Source organism: Polypterus senegalus, chromosome 4, assembly GCF_016835505.1.
Source record: "Polypterus senegalus isolate Bchr_013 chromosome 4, ASM1683550v1, whole genome shotgun sequence".
NCBI classification, from domain to species: Eukaryota; Metazoa; Chordata; class Cladistia; order Polypteriformes; family Polypteridae; genus Polypterus; species Polypterus senegalus.
In genome coordinates, this window is record NC_053157.1 from 63,634,098 (window position 1) to 63,657,579 (window position 23,482).

General features: G+C 36.4%; 1 protein-coding gene across 2 annotated transcripts in view; it reads right to left on the minus strand.

Moving 5' to 3' along the window:
- Window positions 1-23,482, minus strand: part of LOC120527406 (N-acylethanolamine-hydrolyzing acid amidase-like) — a 41,675-nt gene that overhangs the window by 15,928 nt on the left and 2,265 nt on the right. For both annotated transcript variants that reach the window (XM_039750785.1, XM_039750784.1), the window contains exons 2-4: window positions 14,833-14,997; window positions 6,272-6,398; window positions 1,576-1,666 (exon numbers count right to left, since the gene is read on the minus strand). In XM_039750785.1, coding sequence (XP_039606719.1) covers window positions 1,576-1,666; window positions 6,272-6,398; window positions 14,833-14,997 — 383 coding nt within the window. The remainder of the gene's footprint in view (window positions 1-1,575; window positions 1,667-6,271; window positions 6,399-14,832; window positions 14,998-23,482) is intronic.

The window sequence follows — 23,482 nt, forward strand, 5'->3', positions numbered from 1 at the left end:
CCTCTGCATTGTAGTATTGGTTTTAAATAACCCTGTTGACATACTATGAAAAGCTATATTCCAAACATGTCAAGAAATGTGCCAAAGCAAGAATTTTAAAGCATCCAACTATGTATATTTGACCTCAATAATAAGACAATTGCCAATTATTCAAAATTAATGGAAACAGAGAGAGACAAATATTGTAATGAACACCATGTGCTACAGTGACGTTAGCTATACAGATTACAAACCTTCTTTTGATTTGCTATGGCACATTGGGAAATCACAAGTAATGAGTAATACTTGGATGATGGAGAACAGATTGATATAAGCAATATATGTCTAAATAATGTTAAACAGCCAGGAATGTGAACAGCTCAAAACTAAAGTCAAAACAAGGTAGGCTTGCAGACTATCCCTGACCTTTTTCCAAATATTACTGGATGGAGGCAGTGTCTAAGCTGGCATGTGAATCTCAAGCAACATGAGTACAATGTGCTGGGGAAAGACTGAATAAATTGACCTTTGCTTAAAAAGTGCAACTAAAAGTGAACAGTGCATACTAAATTTCAGATATACATTTAATAAGTAAAACCTAAAAACTGAATACAAATAACAATCATACTCAGGTTCTATTTAAGAGTAAGGAAGGAAAACAGGTAGACAGAGCAGCATTATATCAGTTAGATATTGGATATTGATTACAAGCAAAAGGAATCACCATCTCTCATCTGAGTACATTTTAGACAGTAGAGGAGACGCTAAAGTCTAATTCATCCCAAGAAGATATTAAAATATATAAAAATAAATAAGATAAAAAAATCATATCACATTACAGAAACTGGAAGAAAATACTAAAGTATAGATCCATAGCAATGAAGTCTGAAATGAAAACAACTATATATATATATATATATATATATATATATATATATATATATATATATATATATATATATATAAAGATTAATGGAGATAGAAAGATCTTAGCAGCAAATTAAATGCAAGGAACACGGGCATCCTAATAAAGAAAACTGTTATTGAAAAAACCTGAGGGAAAGTTTGATATGTTGTAGGTTCAAAACTAAGTAATCACAGAAGGAGAACAAAACTGAAGATGAAGAACTGCCATTTATTAACTAGTAACAGTTGTGTCCGCCACTGATCACAATAGATATTATATATAAAAGTCTGGTCTTGCTTCTTAGGATTGTGACCAAAAAGTTCATGTGCTCTTATAACGTTATTGATGCATACTATGTATGGTCTTGTAATCTATTCTTTTTATTGAAGGATTGTGAAGGATGCAGGAAAATGCATGAACATGAAGGTGATTTAGAACCACTGGAGGAATTAAGATTACTCTTTGAAGAGATCTTCAGGACCAGCCTCAAATATGTCTGAATAGCACACCTCTTCTTAAATAAACTGAAAAATTTCAGTCTCTTAAAAAGGAGACAGTAAAGCAACTAGACGGCTATACATGTGACAGGTGAAGTAGTTAGGATTCTTGTCATCTAGCAATACTATAAACCACTGCTTGCATTTTTTATTTGTAAGGAAAATAGATTTAAAAAATTGAAAAATACATACCACGTTCATTTCCAGAAACTGTAAATTTTTTAGCACTCTGCCCAGTCCAAAGGCCTATGAAGCCAGCAAATGTTGTTCCCTTATAGGCAACCTAGTCCAAAAAAAAAAAAAAAGTTTGATTGGGTGTTATGCATAACAAAGATCATAACAGTATAGGTCAAGAGCTTTAGACCATACATGTATTTAATGTATTTTAATTAAGATACTGTAGGCTTCAAATTCAGAAAATAGTTTGTGATTTTCATTAAAAAAAATCCTTTCAGATATATTAGGATTTCACTATCTTTGCGTTTTAAACAATCAACTTTAATAATAATGGCTAAAACTCCAGTGTTAGTGATCTCTATAACCAATAACACTAAATTCAATGAACACTTGATAAATATTGAGCAGTATTTTGAAACAAATTCAACAACATCTTTAAAGAGATTGAACCCATTTTATACAGTGGGATGCAAAAGTTTGGGCAACCTTGTTAATATTCATTATTTTCCTGTATAAATCGTTGGTTGTTACAATAAAAAATGTCAGTTAAATATATCATATAGGAGACACACACAGTGATATTTGAGAAGTGAAATGAAGTTTATTGGATTTACAGAAAGTGTGCAATAATTGTTCAAACAAAATCAGGCAGGTGCATAAATTTGGGCACCACGAAAAAGAAATTAAATCAATATTTAGTAGATCCGCCTTTTGCAGAAATTACAGCCTCTAAACGCTTCCTGTAGGTTCCAATGAGAGTCTGGATTGTGGTTGAAGGTATTTTGGACCATTCCTCTTTACAAAACATCTCTAGTTTATTCAGGTTTGATGGCTTCCGAGCATGGACAGCTCTCTTTAACTCACACCACAGATTTTCAATTATATTCAGGTCTGGGGACTGAGATGGCCATTCCAGAACGTTGTACTTGTTCCTCTGCATGAATGCCTTAGTGGATTTTGAGCAGTGTTTCGGGTCGTTGTCTTGTTGAAAGATCCAGCCCCAGCGCAGCTTCAGCTTTATCACTGATTCCTGGACATTGGTCTCCAAAATCTGCTGATACTGAGTGGAATCCATGCGTCCCTCAACGTTGACAAGATTCCCAGTCCCTGCACTGGCCACACAGCCCCACAGCATGATGGAACCACCACCATATTTTACTGTAGGTAGTAGGTGTTTTTCTTGGAATGCTGTGTTCTTTTTCCTCCATGCATAACGCCCTTGTTATGCCCAAATAACTCAATTTTAGTTTCATCAGTCCACAGCACCTTATTCCAAAATGAAGCTGGCTTGTCCAAATGTGCTTGAGCATACCTCAAGCGGCTCTTTTTGTGCTGTGGGCGGAGAAAAGGCTTCCTCTGCATCACTCTCGCATACAGCATCTCCTTGTGTAAAGTGCGCCAAATGGTTGAACGATGCACAGTGACTTCATCTGCTGCAAGATGATGTTGTAGGTCTTTGGTGCTGGTCTGTGGGTTGACTCTGACCGTTCTCACCATTCGTCACTTCTGTCTATCCGAAATCTTTCTTGGTCTGCCACTTCGAGCCTTAACTTGAACTGAGCCTGTGGTCTTCCATTTCCTCAATATGTTCCTAACTGTGGAAACAGACAGCTTAAATCTCTGGGACAGCTTTCTGTATCCTTCCCCTAAACCATGATGGTGAACAATCTTTGTCTTCAGGTAATTTGAGAGTTGTTTTGTGACCCCCATGTTGCTACTCTTCAGAGAACATTAAAGGAGGAGGGAAACTTACAATTGACCCCCTTAAATACTCTTTCTCATTATGGGATTCACCTGTGTATTTAGGTCAGGGGTCACTGAGCTTACCAAGCTAATTTGAGTTCCATAATTAGTTCTAAAAGTTTTGGAATCAATAAAATGACAACGGTGCCCAAATTTATGCACCTGCCTGATTTTGTCTGAACAATTATTGCACACTTTCTGTAAATCCAATAAACTTCATTTCACTTCTCAAATATCACTGTGTGTGTCTCCTATATGATATATTTAACTGACATTTTTTATCGTAACAACCAACGATTTATACAGGAAAATAATGACTATTAACAAGGTTGCCCAAACTTTTGCATCCCACTGTATTATAAGACTCCACGGAATAATAATTTGTAGTTTGCAATGCTCAATTGGGGAGTGGGAATTTAAATTTCATATGCTTTTGTTTTTCACTCAATTCAAATAAGCTCTAAACATAAGCATATCAGATATACAGTTTGGCCTGCTCAAAGCTAAATCACCTGATAATTATGATAAGGCCTTCATTTTGATATTACTATTGTGATGCACTTTACTTGTTCTGGTGGATTATTTGCCTATGTAATTATTTACATTATTTCTTTAAATGTTATTTTTTCATTGATCTTTCCAGTTCTGTTCACCCAATTTGATTCTGGATGTTGTCACTGTGGAAGAATTCACAGAGGAAGACTGGAGCTTCATCAATCAGTCAGTAATCTTTTATTAGCAACAGGTGAGTAGCTGTGAGTTCTCTGCTTGCAAGCCAGAGAGAAGCCCCCCTTACAGTATCTAAAAAGCTCCTTATATTGTGAGCTTGTTTACTTCTTAAAGAGTAGATCCTCTTTTATCTAGCATAAGTCATAAGTCACAAGTCATACGGCTATTTTAACACAAAAACAGAAGTTCTTAAAAAAGCAGTTTGCACTTTAAGCACAGAGTACGTTCTTACTTAACAGTCCAGCATATCACAGACCATATGTTAACCCTTAGATAGAAAGGGGGATATGTAATTTTTATTCCACATCATCTATATATATAGCATTTGTTATTTGATTCTCCTTAGTGGTAGTAAATGTAAGGTTTGATTTGTATTTTTTTTTAATTCCATGTGGTTTTCTTTAGTTGTTTGTCCTAGGATTTTAGATGTGAACTGTATGCAAAATTACATACATAAGAAAGATGAAAACCAATCCTGGATTTTAAGAACTAGAGTACCAAAAGAGCATCTGACAGGCAGAGAACATAAAAAATCTACTGAATTTGAATGGCATGGGTTTCAAACACAGATCCTTAGAGCTGTGAGATGGTAAAACTAACCACCATGCCACCATTCTGTACACATTTCAGATAAAAACAATTCTTTTTTTTATATATAAAAGTGTCAGAAATGCAGTGAAACCTTCCTGACATTTCTTGCTATGCGCCACTCAATTAACAAAATTTTTTTCTGAAATACTTTATAAATAATTTGATTTAAACTTTAAAAACAAATTTAGGTTTATTAAGGGTGAAAAAATAAGCAAAATTATATATTGATCTAATGACTAATTATGACTAATTATCACATATTAGATTGGTTTACATATTTGTTGTATTAATGCTGCATTGCAAATAACCTTATTTTTCAAAATGTTTTTGATATGGTGCCTCGTGAATGGCTATAAAAAGCAGGGATTAAGATCACGGTTGGCAGATGGGATTAGATTTGACTTTTTCAGAATATGAGTCATAGAATCTTATCAATTAATTTATATTTATGATTTAATTCAAAATGTAAAAAACAATGTGGAAGATTTGTAGTTGGCACCGTATTAATTAATAATATTCACACAAAAGATTCATATTCTCAAAATCCAGGGACACAGTATGGGTGATGAAAGATACAGCACTATACAAAGTTAATAAATGCAGATAACAAAACAACATTATCCCAAATTAGCTGGAAGAAGCACAGAACTGAAAAATTGCACAGACCTGCTAAACCGAACTTCCTGCCTAAATGTAATGTAACAAAAATTGGGTGCTCTTCTTTGAAGTCAGGAAACAAAATGTCCAACAGAGGGCACCAAAACACTTAATTATTAAAAGTCTTCATTGCCTGCACTACAACAAATGAGGAGCTACAAAGACAGACTGAAGGAGTAGAATGTCATGATCAATTCATATAAAAAGCATTTTATTTTCTGTGCTTACGTTATGAAACAAACATTTCTTCTTCTTAAATAATACAATAAATAATTGTACTGCAATTCTTGTAGTAGCTATTAACTAAATTAATTCATTGTTTGTTTCCTTTATGGTGAGAAGGTGGAAAGGTTTTTTTGAAAATGGAGAAGACCCCATACACACTACATACAGTTTAATGATGCTTATTTAAAACAGACTGTGACCTAAAAACACATCAATGGGTACAGCAAAAATCTCTCTCTTTGTCTCCCCCTTCAATTAATGGAAATACCTGACCTCTCTAAAACATGTAAAATTCTCCAATGAAGTAGTGAAAAGGTGTCAGTGATATATATATATGACATGCATTTCTAACCTAAGACGTGACACCTGGCTGTTAATCCATTTAACAGCTTGATTAGTTAATTGGTAATCCAAAATAGTTCATTCTTTTGTACTTTGTATTGTTATAATTTTTGATAAACCTTTCCCTTGAGCAGAGCTGTTAAGATACTCAAATCACAAGAAGAAATAAGGAGGTGGCAGAAACGCATCTGCTCCCTTGATGTTTTATTAATGTAATACTGGAACAGTGAGATTGTATTTAAATTGGGACTATCAGTAAAAACAAAAATCAAATAATCCTCAAATAATTGTCTGTATAACCCATATTTTACAAATATCCATCAATAAATTACATGATATAGCTTCAAAGGGAAATTGGTCAGTACAATATAATTAACAAAGAAACTACAAAAAAGGGACTCTGAAAATGATCCTATAGAAATACCTGTCCATTTTTTAAGAATTGCACGTCAACTGTGAAGTTTCTAAGAATATCAACATGTGGATAATCCAAGTTCCTGCCATGGTAAAGATTCCCTTTTGTGTCCTGTGCAACAATACTGGTACAAAACCTATAGTGAGAGAAAAAGTGCAAATAATATATAAAAAACAATATTTATAGTACTTTATTCAGAAATCCTTTCATTAGGTCAACTTTATCAGAATTAGTATAAAGGGTCAAATCTACAGCAACAATAATTGCAATAGTCCATCATTCCATATTATCTTCCAACTGCTACCAAATTGCTTATCTAAACCTGTAATACCCACAGGCAGCAAGTACAGTTAGTAAGGCATCACTATGATATATCTGACATGACTATTAACACCTTAAGTCATCTAAATACCATTATTAAATTGCATTTTAAAGATTATATTTCATTTGACAGCACTATCAGCTAAATGCTTGGGCTAGAAATGTATATGTTTTGACAGTGAAGATTAATATTATAAAAGCTTTGGTGTTTGTAACCAAGGTCTATATGAATTAAGGATGGACAGGGTTGGTTGGTTGGTTGGTTGGTTGGGGAGCGGTTAACTGTCTGTGCAAATAAAGATCAAACACAGTATTTTATTTTCACTGCTTCAGGATGTTTGAAGTCTGAATTTTAAGTATTATTAATATGCACTATATTGAAGTAAAACTGTTAAGTAATAACAGTTAATAAACCACATCTTTAAGAATACCAACTAAATCAATCTAAACTTAAAATACAAAATAAACAAAAAGTAGGTGCACACCAATATGCCCTTTCTCTCAGCAGGAACTTATTCTCAGCACTTCCAGCATGAGCACTTACAAAGGCTGTAGTTGTAATGGATTACAGTACCCAAAGGGAAGCAACATGGCACTTTGGTTAGCAAAGATGTCTCAAACATCCAGCAATCCATGTCTTTTTGTACAGCCTTTGTGGAGTTCACTTTTTTTTTTGCATGTCTGTAGAAGCCTTCATCCCCTGTCCCTAAAGATGTATGGGTTGAGTTGAATGGCAATTCCAAATTGGTCCCATGTGAATGTCTTTACATTAACTACCTCTCTGTCCATATGGTTTATAGAATACTGTCAAAAAATGTTTACCCATGTCCAATTTTCCATATTCCATGTTTTTAATAATAAATTGTGTCATACTTTTGTAACTGGTAGTATAATATAGGGAAAATGTTTAGAGAGGAAAAGACAAAATGAAGTACTGTATAAGTATACTGTATAGCAAGGAGCTTGTTTTGATTTGTTTCATTTGGAGAGAAATCAAACTTGAAATCTTCAGAGGTGGAAAAGATATTTATCCCTATTAAACTCAAAAATGTAAATGGATAATTAGAATGAAATATTTAACATATTAGCATTTCAGTCCTATTTAGAGCACCCTGATAAGTCTATTTTTGACCAATACAATCTGAGTGAAGCTGACATCATACATGTTCTTGAGATGTATTATTTAATTAAAAGGGAAATTTATTAGAATATCAGAGCAATTTTCTCCATTCAGCCAACAAGCCTACCAATCCTACACATCTACCTCAGATTCTTCAAAACACCAAGATTTGAAGGTTCCTAAAACCCTAATACCCAACACACTACTTAGTAATTTATCTATTTTGTCTGTGGTTATTTGTGGGAAGAAAATATTCTAACATTTACCTGAAATTTGCCTTTAACAAGTTTCCAGCTGTATACCTGTGTTCCTGTTTCTAAGAATTACTGTAAACTGAAATACTTTTAAATTCATGAACACATCTAGAAATAAAAATGCTACTGGTGATGTGTCAAAACCAGTAATTGTGTAATTGAGTCCAAGTGGGCAGCTATATTTTTACTTTGAGCAATAAGCACTGCACAGCTTTAATATGTTAATGACTGTATCAAAATAATATGCTATTTCTTCACTTTGGGTTCGTTTTATCTAAAAGTTGGTGCTGTATAAATACCTAAAAACATTTACTATTGTGAAGTACATGTGGAAAAATATATAAAGCAAAAGTAGTAAACATGGGAAAGTATCCATTTCAGGAAGATGAAAAAAGGAACTACTGGCTTAACTGCTTTTAGGATGACTAATTCACAGGGAAAATATTAATCAGTGCACTTTATGTGGTTCTGCAAACAACAGACCTAAAGGATCGTGGGAAGGTAAAGCCTGTCCCAGTGGCTGAAACCTACATGACAGAACACCAGTCGCTGTCTACTACTGTATTCCATCCAGTGCTATTTTACCTTACTGTTTAAATTTAATGATTGCATAAAGTTTTTTTTTTATTTAAATGTTCCAGGAGATTAAAAGGTATACATTAATTACTAAAGGGCTGCACTGTTTTGCTGTCCAAAATACTTTTTACATTTGTAACGTAGCCATCAATATGGTTCATTGAAATGTTAATAGGTCTACTATAAGAGACACAGACACTATTAGAATATCCATATGAGAATAAACTATTACAGTATATTACAAGATGTAATCATTATGCTTAAAAATGTGTATTTGTTATGTCACTGCCATAAAACATACATTATGGTTCAGCCAATTCAAAAGAACACAACACCTGAAATTCCCACGAAGACCCTGTCAAAGTAAAACTATCCTGATTTACAAGAAAAGTAGAAAACTCATGAAGGTGTAATGACATTGTCTTAACATGCGTAAGACGCCAGTCAAGAGGACTGATTGTATTAAATTTCATAGAGGAAAAGGCAGGTCTTTCATGAGGCCTACTCATCGACCAGATCAATCTGTCTATGCATTAGAAGACAAGGAGGAGAGATGGACAAGAGATCTAGACCACCCCACAGCATCATGCATACTTGGTGACTGAAAGGTTTAGGCCTTGTTCACACGGCCGTTAAAATCGAGTGTTTTTGCGTTCGTAGCGTCCGGTGAGCGCGGATCAAGCGCCGAGTGTTTTCTACACGTAGGAGTCAATGAGAGTGTTCACACGCGGAAGGAAGGAAACCGCTTCTAGTTCGTTTTCTGCGCGTTTATGTAACGCTTCGGAGGAGCGGGGGGTGGGGTGGGGGTGGGGGCATTTCAGTGCATAACACCGGTGTAAGCGCACACTCGACTACTGTTTCCTTACCTCAAAGTGACAAGTAGTCTCTCTTTGGGGCTAACACCAAGTCGCATATTGGTTGATCAGCGTACAATGTGGCATTGCACCAGCTGCAGCAGACAATCAAAAGTGGAAACCAACATCCGACAGTAATTAAAAAACTTGAGCGGAAATTTTCGCATTTCTTCATAAAGCACAAAAAAACTTCCTTTAACCCGACGTTGTGCAGTCAGAGGATGAACCAAGTAGCGGCGATTTTTTCTCCCTATGTCGCCGTATTACGAGTATTTTTAAAACAAGAAGATTAATATCTAACATAGCAAAATGGTCCATATTGAAAGGAGGCACCTCAAATAAAACGACAAGGGCTTTCATATCCAGTTCCCGACACTGCCTCCACAGGTTAACACACAAACTACAATTTGGGCTGCAGGCTGGCGTTAGACAGAGACAAACGAACGCCGGTGTAGAAGTCAATCGATCGCCACCACAAAATGCAACATAAACGTTTAGGACGTTCAGAGCAAGTTCGTTTATCCAAAAACTTAACGCCCGTGTGAACAAGGCCTGCCTGTAGTTTGTGAGTTTTATAATTGGAAAACTATAGCTGAAGCTAACTGTGCAATTTTTCGTAGCTAAAATCAAAATTGAGTATTTTTGTGATTTAAGTTCTCCAGTTATACACCAAACAGTTAGCACCAAGTATTTACTCTGAGGATGGGTTGTTAAAAATCATTAAACTATAAAATAATTATTCAGTTTGCCTGTTGTATTAATTTTACACTCACCTTTACATTATTACTAGCCAAGACAATAGCATGCATAAAGTGTGCTGATTCTAGAGCTTATTGCAAAAGTGTCAACTAGTTCCAAAGAATTACTAAATGCAGGGGACATGGTCCAAAAATAGTGGAGATATTATTTTGAGGGGGAAAAAAAACTATTGCTTCTTCCTAAATATACTGTTGGGTTGTAATTGTTACTGACAACTGATTGACTGTTGTGAACCATTTAACTCAAATGAATTTTTCTGCACTGATGTTCATTTATTGCACACACATGTATAATGCATCCCACTGTACAGAGCTTGCTCTATATGAATACATCCAATGAGGCAGGATGCAAGGTGCAATATCAGTAATGCACACAAAGCAGTAGAACTTATGTAGTATCTGATTGATACAGAGGTGTCTGACATACTTACTGATTTAGTAAAACTCTTGCATAAAGGAATTGAACGATTTTTCTTTTTGCTAGTTTTTTCCTCACAGATAATGTTGGAGTTGGGTTCAAAAGTACTCTCTAAACTCCATAACTGACATATGTAGTATCTAATTGATACGGAGATGTCGGACATACTTACTGAACTACCCAGTATGAGCTCACACTAGACTGATCTCAAAGAGGGAATTACAGACCAGTCTCTCTCTTCTTGTTTCTATTCAAAACACTTGAATGTGCTGTCTTTAACCAAGTCTCTTCCTTCCTTCTACAAAACAGACTGCTTGATCCTAATCAGTCAAAAGGGGCCATCACACAGAAATGGCTCTACTTACTGTTGCCAACATACAGTATTACGACTGGCTAGAACTACCAAGATGTCCTCTGTCCTCATTCTTGAAGAGTTTTCCCCTGGCCATCAACAAAGTCAAGCTATCACATCCTAATTGACAACCTCTCTCTGACCTTGGTATCAATAAGAATGCTCACAAGTGTTTTGAGGTCTACTTTTTAGGCAAATTCTACTGTGCATCCTGGTGAGAAGAGATGCCAAGGGGCACCACACAAGCATGGGGGTTCCCTATGGATCGGTGCTGGGTCATCTTCTCTCTATACACCTCCTTACTAGGCCCTATCATTCAGTCCCATGATTTATCATTATCAGTGTTAGGCCAGTGATACACAGTTTTACCTTTCGTTCGGTCCACGGTATCAGCTAGAATATCTGAATGTCTCACTGATATTGCAACCTGGGTAAAGAAGCACCTCCAACTTATCCTGGCATTGACTGACTTTCTCTTTACCCCAGCTCTTGTTATCCCTTGTCTCATTATTGCTAACACCGACCTAGTCTGTATATAACTTTCAGGTGAAGATCAATAACCAGCTGTCCTTCAAAGACCTTGTTACAACTTTCTCCTGGTCTTGCAGATTCACTCTGTACAACATCTGCAAGATGCAAATGTATCTGACGGGGTATGCTGTGCGGCCCAGCTCCAGGTAAAGCCTTTGGTCTTGTCATGTCTAGATTACTGCAACTCTCTGCTGGCAAGAGTACTGGTATTTGACACCAGGTCTCTGCAGATGATTAAAATGCAGGCATACATCTGGTGTCAACCAGCGAAGACGTGCACATGTCACTTTTCTTTCCCGCTGACTACACTGGCTTCCTGTAGCAGCATGTACTAAGTTCAAAACCTTGTTGCTTGTCTACAAAGCAGTTAGTAGATTAATATTTGTGTATATGGAGACACTTGTGAACTCCTTCTCACCTACTCAGGATTGCTGATGAACAGTGTCTGGCAATACCATCTCTGTGTGGCACCAATTCTCAATCCAGACCCTTTTCATGTGTAACTCATTGCTGATAGAATGAGCAGCCTCCTTAATTCGAGCTGCTGACTCCATCAGTGTGTTTAAGAAGTGTTTGAAGACTTTACTGCTCTGTGAATATCTGTTCAATTGATAATGCCTTTGATAGGTTCTTGTAACTAACTTATTGTAACTAGCTTGCATTTTGTTCTGAGATCTTCACTTGCAGTGATCAATATGGTGATCTTGTCCTGTAACAATTGGTCTTAAACAGTCCCTCAGACTGACGTTTACTTGATTATATTGACCTCTGTTGTAAATCGCTTTAGATTAAAGCATCTAAGCAAACAAATGAAAATGTAGCATAACTCTTGCGTAAATCAATGGATTTTTGTTTTAGAAATTTCGATAACGGTAACATTGATGGGTAAAGACTTGGGTTATTACATCTGCACATTGCATCCTTGGGTTTGCATCAAAAATGAACCATAGGATGACAAATTATAACAAACTAATTGTGGTAAGTGGGACCTCAGCCAGCAGGGAATTGCAACCGTGAAGAAGAGGTACAGGACAAGTACAGGACCAGACATTGCCCTTATCGAGAGACTAAAACATTCAGTTACATTGATATCACACATCTGTATTCTAATATAAGATGTGTACCACCAGAAGAAGACAGTATGTCCTCTGAATGTTCTGACCATTATTTAAGGAGAAGGGCAAGGTGTAGCAGGTTCTACAGGAGACATAAGCAGCAGGAAAGTAGCAAACAATGTTCCACCAGCGTGCTAGATGGCAGGTGACCCAGTTATTGTCAGAGTTACTGGACTTTCTATTAATAGAGAGATGAAAAGAAAAGCTGCCACTCCAACATACTCCCATACGGTACATGCAAAATGGAAGTTTGTTTTTTCATACTGTTTAAGTCTATAGTTGCTGCACAGTTTGCACAGGAGTGTTTCTGTTTGTTTGTATGTGTGGGGTGTTTGCAGTTAGTCAATGCAGACATCTGCAAGCACACACAAAAATATGTAAGTGGGCAGTGTAATTTTTCAACAAAAATTAAATATTAAAGTTCTCAATTAAAATCACTTCTACTTAAATATCAGTTTAATATAAACAGATTCATTCATATTTGAAAGCTGTCTAAACTTGGATATGGAGAATATACATTGATGAAGTTTTATTAATAAAATTACATTTTTATGTTTAAGGACACAGTTTTTTTAAATACCAAACAACTAGGTTTTAGAAAGCCTGCAGATGTAATACTACTCAAAGTAAGCCATAAAAGTACCTTGAGTAACTTCCGAGTCAGCTTAAATGATCTTACAAACCACTGGATGGTGGAAGATAAAGGCAGTTCCCATTACATATGTTGTCCCACATAAATCTGCCTACATTTCATTTTGTGCCTTTCTCACAGGAGATCCAGATTGGGCTCTAAAGCACTCATCATCAACCTAGCTGTAAATCCGTAAAGTGGGAATATGCCAAAGTTAAAAGGGTCAGCCAGGGTTCATGCTGTTTCATATCTGACTGTGCCTCAATCTGGTTAGACGATGGAAAGAACAGTCTATTCCGAACTCATGTCCTTTCAACTATTAGTTGTTTTTATTGTGTACTTCATAATATCAAATTCAACATGAAAACTGACTGCAACAAAATCACATTAGTTATACTATCAAAAAAATTAAAGTTAACACAAATACATTAAGAAGTACCATGTGGAAATAGGAAATTTCTTCCTACATTTCTGTCTGATTCTTCCAGTTAATCTTATATTCTTCCACAGTCTAAAACATATAGTTAGTTCCACTGGCAACTACATGGCATATTTATATACACTTGCTTGTGAAAAATGCTCTATGATAAATTGTTCTAAGGAGGGTTGGTTCCCAACTTGAGCCTTCTCTTCCACAAAGTAGCAATATACCAAATACAAAAAATAGACACATGGAAGAAAATTCCAAGTAATTATCATAACTGAAGTTCATTCTCTCCTTATTAACCTGGGTGCCACTTAAAACCAATATTCAAACAACTTAACCTGCATTTCAAACATTTGGGCAATTTTGATGAGCACAGGCCCTTTAGCCCATTAAAGCCCAGCAATCCTGTTACCCTAAGTTTTCCAAAATAACACTCAAGTTAAATTTTTAAAGTTCCTAATACGCCAGTCTCTACCACGTATGTGGTAATTTATTCTGTGTCTATGGTTCTCTGTGACAAGATAGACTTTGTAACACTTGTGTGGCGTGTCCCTGTGTTAGTAAAGAACTTAACTGTGATGCACTGTATGGATTTCTTTCATAATTTTAAAAACACAAATCAGGTCACCTTGTATTCCCCATTTGCTTACTGTAAAATGTTCAGCTTTTTAAATCTATCCTCATAGCTTACACTAGTTTGGTATTACCTTCAAACTTCAAGTATGTAAGCAACACACTAGTTATTATAATCATTTATATACTGTATATTAAAGAGAGCAGTGGACCCAGCAATGATCCATGAGGGACAACACTTAACATCTCCTAATGCTGAAAAGTTCCTCTGGACTGTGGATAGTGACCAATACAACATAAGCCTTGTTAAAATAATGCTCAGTGTTAAATCTTCTTGTCCAATAAATTATTGTTAGTTTAAGACACGTCTTCATCTTCAAAGGAGAGACTGAAACATGGGAGCAGACAAGCACAGTGATAACAACTATGACAGCCCAACAACTGGAGACTCTACTTTATGAAAACTACCTTTAAAACATACACAAATAATCAATGTTTTGCAAGGAACTAAAGCAGAACAACCTCACAGGCAAATTTAACTTCACAAATCTGCTATAACTGAGTCCAAGCAGGATCTGAGCTGTTTCAGATATCATAAAACAAAAGTAAAAAACAACATGCTTTCTTTGTGCATACGTACGCAGTTATTTCATAGGCGAGGTTCAGTAAGATGACATCCCCTATGTTAACCTCAAAAATTTTAGACAGTCCGAGTATTTCCCCAGCGTAGGGCTGTGGAATGTACTTTTCCAAAGCAGCTGCAATTGGGATCACTGCATGGTGAACAAACTTTGGTACTGTAGTACTGGAAAAAGAAAAAGAAAAAAAAAAAGATTTAGTAAAACAGGTAACAGTATATAATGTTAACTGACTCAATACTATATCTAGCTTAGCAAAAATATGCAGCATATAAAATTACACCATTAGAACCTAATTCAATTTGAATCACAATGAGGTTAAACAAGCAGGCAAATAATGGGAGACAGAAAATTTGAATTCTTAAAAATTTGAATTGCATATATTTAGTATGTGAAAAATGCATATTATAAAAGCACAGCTTCCGAATATTTTGTTCAGGAGTAGTTCAGTTTACATAATATTGATTTAGTGTATACTTTTATTCAAATATAATATATCAGATTTCAACAACTGGCAAATTCAGCCGTTCCTTTGGCAAACAGTAGTTGTGACTGAATGCGACACTTTGAGCTTTAAAGTTATCCTCTTCTCACAAGGTCTAAAGGTAATATTTTTCCATTAAACAGCAACTTGGAATATTTTGGATGTCTACATATTTCCTTTGTTGAACCTGAATTCTCTTCCTTAATACAAACTTAGAATTATTTGCACACAAGAAATTAAAATACTGTGGTGATGAAGTTTCCCTGTTGTTCTGTCCAACAGCATTTATTCAACAACTACTGTATAATTTTACTACCCGATATGAGAAAAGATTAAATTATTGCCTAAGAATCCTTCCATCTTTGAAACTGCTTAATGCAAATCAACACCAGGGTGTGCCAGAGCCTGCTTCAGGAAAACAACAGTAAAAGGTGTTTGTATATCATGACATATCAATATATTTTTCATATCCATGCTGGTACTTGTATAGTACTGTACATACATTTATCCTAAAATTTGCTGGAATGAGGGCAAATCATTTTTATTACCTCAGGAAGGTATAGAAATTGTGAGAAGAAACCCAGTTAAACTCAAAACATTCTAAAGGTTGTTCAACGATTTGTTGAACTACCTTTAGACTGGCCAGAATTGACCTCCTCATGAAGCACGGATGTACCATAGTTTTTGGCTACTGAAAGTAATGGTCCAAAAAAGTAAAAAATGGCTAAATCAGTATTTGGCTGACTTGAGTAAAATGCTGAACTTTTTTGACCGAATTTGTGATGCCATTTCCATTGCTATCCTGTGCTGGTTATGGATAGCACTTTCAAACAACCACCTGTTGTTCTTATAGAAGTAAATGATATAACACATCACATCACATTGTGGGATACGGACACCATTTTTAGAAAATTGTACTGGTTTATTTAAAACGAGAAATTACTAGTAGTAGTGACATACATGCAGCTACTGGGCTCTACGCATTTGCAAAGTGCCTCTGTGTGCTTTAATATCTTTCTGTCATTTAACTATTGCATTATTATATGGCATAACAACAGAAAACAGAATTTAGATAGGCATTGTGGTCTATGGATCATTAACATGTTAAAATGCCGAGCTATATTTACATTTTCAATTAGTTAGCAATGTTACATTTATTGAGTTATTCGTTTAGACGTGCACTCAGGAGGAGGATGTTGTGCAGCCTTGCTCCTATTTTATTGGTGTAATTGACAGACTTGTTGATTCAGGAGTTTTGATTCCTGAAATATGCATATCATGTTGCTCTTTGTTATCAGCTCTTAACGGCACTCCTTTTGACATAGTGTGGCAGAACTTTTCACTTTAAATGCATTTTTGCAGTTCCTATTGTCATGAAGATTGCTGACCAATAGAGAGCACACACTGCCTATGCGACTGTATTGTTTACGTTTACTGTTTGTCCATTGATGCCACTGAATGTCAATGTATAACCTGATGCTACAAAAAGGGTTTTCCATCGCATCAGATGTTTATTTTTAAAGCATGCAATGTGCTCTCTTACGTGACACATAGTTAAATTTCAGATAGTTTTTTTTTTTTAGGAAACCTTTCAACTGTAGTCAGTTCATTGTAAACAGAAGCTTGCTATCTGTTGGACTAGGTTAATAAGAGCACCTCTAATCTGTGCAGTTTAAAATCACTGCCTTACTTTGAGCACAGCCTTCATGAGGAGTTGGATTGGTTTAGAATTGTGAAACTCAGTAAACATTTAATTGTTCCCACCCAGTTTTAAGCAAAATCCACTAATGGTTGTCTCCAAATGTACTGTATATATTATGTTTGGCTTCAGCAAGACTACATGACTACAAACTACAGTAAGTCTCATTACATAAGGCAGCACTATATTTAGACATATTGATGTGTATATGTTAAGTGCCATAATGGATTATTCCAAATGTTATCGTAAACACTGTTGAGATACAGTAATTCTAAACAATTAATGATTTGTTTGGGAGGAACGGATCTATGAGTTCATTTTTTTACTAAAGTAGATCAACATAATGTCCATAAGGATATATCATTTCAACTTTAAATCAGTCAAATAAAAAGGAATTGAACTGAAATACGTAATATACAGTATATTGTAACAAGAAGAGACTCGAGGCAGGGCAAAGTTTGGGGCAGCCACCCGTTTAATGCGGTTTCCTGGCTGCAAAAGCAAATAATTCATGTAGTCAATTTTACATGACAGAGTCCAAAACAGAACTGCCTCCCAGAGCAAAGGCGGGAGGCTTTATAGGACGTTGGGCGCAAGTGACGTCGTCCTCGGGGCCGGGACCAGTAGTGATGTGTCCTGCTTCGAGGTGGTGGCTCTTGGTGGGATTTCCCGGGAAAGACCTGCAGGGAACTTAGAAAGAGCGTCAGTGTAACCCCCCGGGCAGATGTAAATTCAGTCCTTTCTAAGCCCTTCAGCTGCATCCTATGCACACGTGTGTGACAAGATCTAAAATTGCACAAGGTGAAATAAAGAACAAAAAAAAGAGAAAGACTTCTACAGCTATGAGTCAGCAGCAGTACTGTTAGTGTTTGTGATTTTACAAATTTAACTTTTACAATTTGGCATTTTAATGTTGCTGACCTGGATTTGACACACAATGTTTTTTTTTTTTATCATACATTCAGTATAATGACTGTGCTTTCTTTATGGACTTAAATGAAAATACAAATAAGGATGAAATTAAATAAACAATATACATAATCACTTCCATAAATAGTTCAAACGTATTTCCAGTACAATACTCTGCTTTTTATACTATTACTAAAAATGACCCAATTGATAATGTAACAAATTTAAAGTAATAGTCAGTTTCAGTTGCCATTGCCATCTTTGCAGTAGAGCAAGGGTGTCCAACTCTCATCCTGAAGGGCTATAAGTTTTCATTTTAGCCACTTTGTTAATTAGTAACCAACTGCCAGTTAACTGAGGGGCCTCATGTTGCACACACCCGTTTCCACGTTCATATCGAGATGTAAAAAAACTAAACTTGGTGTACCGCTACACACATTTTCATGGCAGCCTCAGACACAAATTTCTGTTTGGTTTCGTAAACAGGCAGCATCCAGCATCAAAGCAGTGCTACTGTTTCTGTGTGGTTTCCCTTTCTTTTTTAGATTTACATCCATGACACAGGCAAACAATTCCATCTACCACGGCTGCTTTACTGTTTTTAGAAAACATCGCAAATGGAAGAAATAGAAGAGTGCGTGCATTTCTTGTCCCATGAAGATGACAGGCTTCTAAGTTGGTTTAGATTTCCAGAAGCTGTCCTCTTGAACTGGGGCCAGATTTACAAAGGCAGACTTTGAGGAATTTTGCTCTACCTGTTCCTTTGAAAGTTCTGTCCACCTTTGGGTTTTTAGCCAAAGGAGCTTTTCAAAGTGAACAGGTTGATTAATCAGGTATTTCTCAGTCATCACCGAGTTATGCCATACCAGCTGTATGGGATGGCATTATTCGCTTGTCATCCAGATATATAAGTTTTCCCTACACTATGGTTGAACAGGCAAACTCTATTAATGTGAAAAATATCTGTGATGTGAAAATGCGTCTCATGTTGTCGTGAGACAGCCTGGCTCAACTCACGATTCATTCAGTCTGAGAAATAGTAGTGTTGGGAACTAACTTGAAAATGGTGTTGTGTGTGATGGCTGGTTTCTCAGTAAGATAAGACATTTGAAATTGCCCCTTCAGTCAAAATTGTAAGTTATCTGTAGGATGTACCCATATAACACAATTACTTAGGTGACAGCAGATACCTGCTGAAGACATGGCTTGTCACCCTGCTCGCCAACCCACGGACTGAACAAGAGCGACATTATAATGATTATAGTGGTAGAACATACTATGGGGCAGCTTATGGGCCATTGGCACGGCATGGATAAGACTGGTGGAGTGCTGCACTGAAGTCAACAGAAAGCGTGTCGTATTGTGCAAGCATGAAGCATGCTGCATAATCGTGTCTTACCCAAACCTGTAGAGATGCGGTATGATGAACTTGATCCTGGCCCACCAAATGATCAGCCAAATTGGACAGCATTTGTCTGAATGTAATTAGCAGAATATAAAATACTAGTGGTAAGTAAAATGGTGGTTATATATGTCTTGTCAACAATTGCAACAGCTTGCTGCTCAAATGTTGTGAGCCCTAGGGTTCTGCTACCTCCTCCAGTGGTGTTGACACTCAAGACGATGGGCAGCAACTTGCCTTTTCATGTCGACTATGATATCTGAACATTTCTTTTTTTATTTCAGGCACCATGAGCCATTTTGAACTTGAATTTTTGAGTGCCTCTGCCACGTAATGCCACTGCTTAATCCACCAAATGTTTTTCCCTGTCTCCACTTCACTGGGCAGAACTCCATTTAGCATTTGCTGAAGTTCTTCTTTTTTACATGTGCTTTTTCCACTGTCTTTTAACAAAACACTGAATGGAAGGGGCTATTTATATTGATTTGCATATTCAAACCGGGTGGAGCTGTAGGCTTGTGCATGTGCGTTAAAATTCCCTATAATTGGTATTTATAAAGAGAAAGTCCGTAGAACTTTACTTACTCAGATTTTTAGTTTCGTCAGTATACCATGTTTTAGTGCGAATTCTACACAAGGAGTTATAAATGAGGCCCCACAAAACCACCATTTTTGCTCCAAGCAATTTCTTAATTTGAAATCAATTTGGCATATTTTTGTGAAACCTACTGCATAATTTAAGACTTTTTTAGTGCTCTAATTCTGACAAACCTGTTGACTTTGTTTTAATTTTAATGTGCACCATCAAATGTATTCAAGAACTGAGCGGACTAACATTTCTTAAAACATCTTTTTCTTTTCAAATATTTAATTAAAACAGATAATGTATGATGAACACATACTGTAGATGCCAATAGAATCAACTTAGCTGGTCATCTTTTGGCTCAATTTGCACCTTCATTTTGCTTGGTTGAAATAGTTAAAGGTTCTGAATTTAAAAAAAACAAGTCAAGTCTGAATATGCCAAACATTAGAGATTTGACACAGAGAATGGACTCACAGGTGCCTCATTTATAAAGCTCACATACGCAAAAAAGAGGCTTGAAAAGTGTGTGTGCAAATTCCCACAGAAATGTTTGGATTTATAAAAGAAAACCTGATGTAAGAACTTGCGTATATTTACAGCAATTCTGAACCTAAGCATACACAACATTCCAGACAAACTAGGTAATGACGACACCCTTTATAAAGTAAGGAAATGCAGCCAAATCATCTAATAATTCATATCATTGAGTTGTTATTATAATGTGTGTTGACGTGACAAACTATTACATCTCAAAAACAACAAATATGATGCACAGACTGTATGTTAGTTCCCAGTCAAGTTTATACCATCATGCATGCTGTGCTGGAAGCCATTAACTGAATGGTGAGGTGCTACATCCAGTTTTAATATGGTGTGAGTGCATATACAGAAAACACAATGTTTTTCTCAACATTGAAAGTCAGTTTGCAGCAGTGTTTAATTCTCCTAAAATAATTGGATCACTTTACTGCACTCATACTGAAATAAGGGCACCTAACGAGTTGCACTTCATTAATGCACAAGTCATCCCTGATGGACAGGCAAACATATATCTCAGTGGTCTCGTTCAACCAGTGATTCATTTATTTTGAGGCAACGTAGCTTTGACAGATGTGATGGTGCTGTATGTGGTGGGTGGCACGTAGGTGAGGTAGCTGGCTGAACACTCAAGTGTTTCAGAAGGCCTTTACTATTCATTGTAACAGCAATCATACCATGACAGGAGTCTGGTGATAGTGACTACCAGCTCAGATGCTGGCACCTTATGCCTTTCTTGAAACCCCAGAGTTTAGAGGAGAGGTGCTATAATGCTACATAAGACCTTGTGCTGTCAGTTGCACAGCACAGCCAGAAACTCTTGAATGCAAGTCACAGGGCCTTGATGCATATGAAGGGACAGAGTGCTCTATCAGCCAATGAAGTTCCGCAACATCATAACTGCATATGTATGAAGTTGATTAGTATGCCCCATATATGGATGTTTCAGATTGCCATTTGAAGCAATCTGATCAGGTACACAAATTCACAAGGCAACCACAATTAACGGTAAATTGTGTGTACACCAGGTTTTATAAATCTGATATTTTTGGTGCGTGCACATATTTTCACTCTTGAATCCAGGCAAAGTTTTCAAAACATTCACAGGTTGGAAAGGCTGCTGCTAAGGAGCTTGACAGTGTGAAATGGGGTGAATGTTGCCTTCTTCAATGTACATAGGTTCTGACTTTTAATTACATTACACAAGAATTAGTCTCAATATTTGATGTAGGAGAACAGAATCACCAGCCTGGCCTCCTACCCATGATAACTGGTTTCAAGGATACTATTTCAGATGCTGCTCTGGGTGGCCACTTCTAGATTTTTTTTCAATCTCTTAATGCTTATTTCTTTTATTACCCATCCATCTACTTCTGAATCATTTTAATCCATTTAAGGCCGTGGGCATTCAGAGAATTTGAGCTCCCACATATATGCCCTCAGATCCAAACAGGGAAGGCACATGTACTGAAAGAAAAAAAAGATCAACATGTACGTTGATCCTGCTGCACTGAATAAGCTCATGCGCTCTAACTCAGCAGGATCAACGCACATGTTGATGTGTACATGTGCCTTCCCTGTTTACTTATATATCTAGTGACTTCTCTGCCTCTCTATTATGCAGTGCTCTGTCTGTCTGTGTGTTATAGATCCCAGAAATAACAGTTATAAGGACACTTGTTCATGTTAATTGCAGTCTCAACTGTTAAAAAATATTTTAAAAGGAGCATCCCACATGAAAGTATAACAATCTCATTAACTGACAGTGCATACCATTTTATAAATTTTATGTCTGTTTGAGGTCAAAAAGAAAAAACACTTTCTCCACAACTGGGAATCAAACTCAGATCTCTGAGACATGGCAAGCCCGCTAAGCTAAGGAAGCTATTGTATTGTTCTTAAACCTTTAGTAAAAGTGTTTATTTGATGTTTGGACTTCATGTTTCACACATTCTATAGTTTATGCCTACATTTTGTAACATTTATTACTAAAATATGAAAAAGTTTCTGTTTTAACAATGTGTTTACACAGATTACTGTAGAAACGGAACACACCTGAAATGCGTGTGTTCCAAATAACGATCTATCATTTCCACTCTAAAACTCCACTTCACTTCCAGATAATCAATCAAGGCATGAGCTTGGAGAAGTCTGTGCACGTTCTAAGTCAGTGGGGGGATGGAATAGCCGGCTGCTTGCAGCTTGTCAGCACATATACACAACAAAGTATGCTGGTGGAGAGGTGTGATGGTATTTAAGGTGGGCTGGATCTACTGTACGAGTTTTTTCATAGGCTCTGGTAATTCTAGTGTTAAAAGCCCAAACAGCTCTATTGATTTTTGATTGTTTGCTTTTCTCTCTCTCTCTCTCTCTGACATTCTCTGCTCCTGACACGCACTCCTTTAAAGAGGAAGATATGTTTGCATTCTTTTAATTGTGAGACGGAACTGTCATCTCTGTCTTGTCATGGAGCACAGTTTAAACTTTTGAAAAAGAGACAAATGTTTGTTTGCAGTGTTTTGAAGTCCCTGTCTCTACAACCTCCTGTGTTTCTGTGCAAATCTGTGACCCAAGCATGACAATACAAAAATAATATAAATATATGGTTTTTACTTCGCAGATTTTCACCTTTCGCGGGGAGTTCTGGAACGCAACCCCCACAATTGAAGAGGGATCACTGTAACCTAAAAATGCACAAAAGGAGGAAAACAAGGGTGCCCAAAAAACATGCAGACACAGGTAGAAAACGGGCACCTGACATATTCTGTTAGCTTGTGACCCTACACTGGATGCAAAAATATACTGGTAAGCCCTTATTTATACTTTATAATAAATAAGCATGACACCTAGTGCCATACTAAAGGACCAGGATTGCATGGAAGATTGCAAGATGACAATTACACACACATCCTGTTTACACTTTGACATAAGTTCCAATAAAGTAAATAATATTAGTTATGTGTGAGTCCAATTCAGCCAAAACAAAAATCTGAGGCCTTCCAAGACTGCTCAATATGCAAGATAAAAGAGCCCAT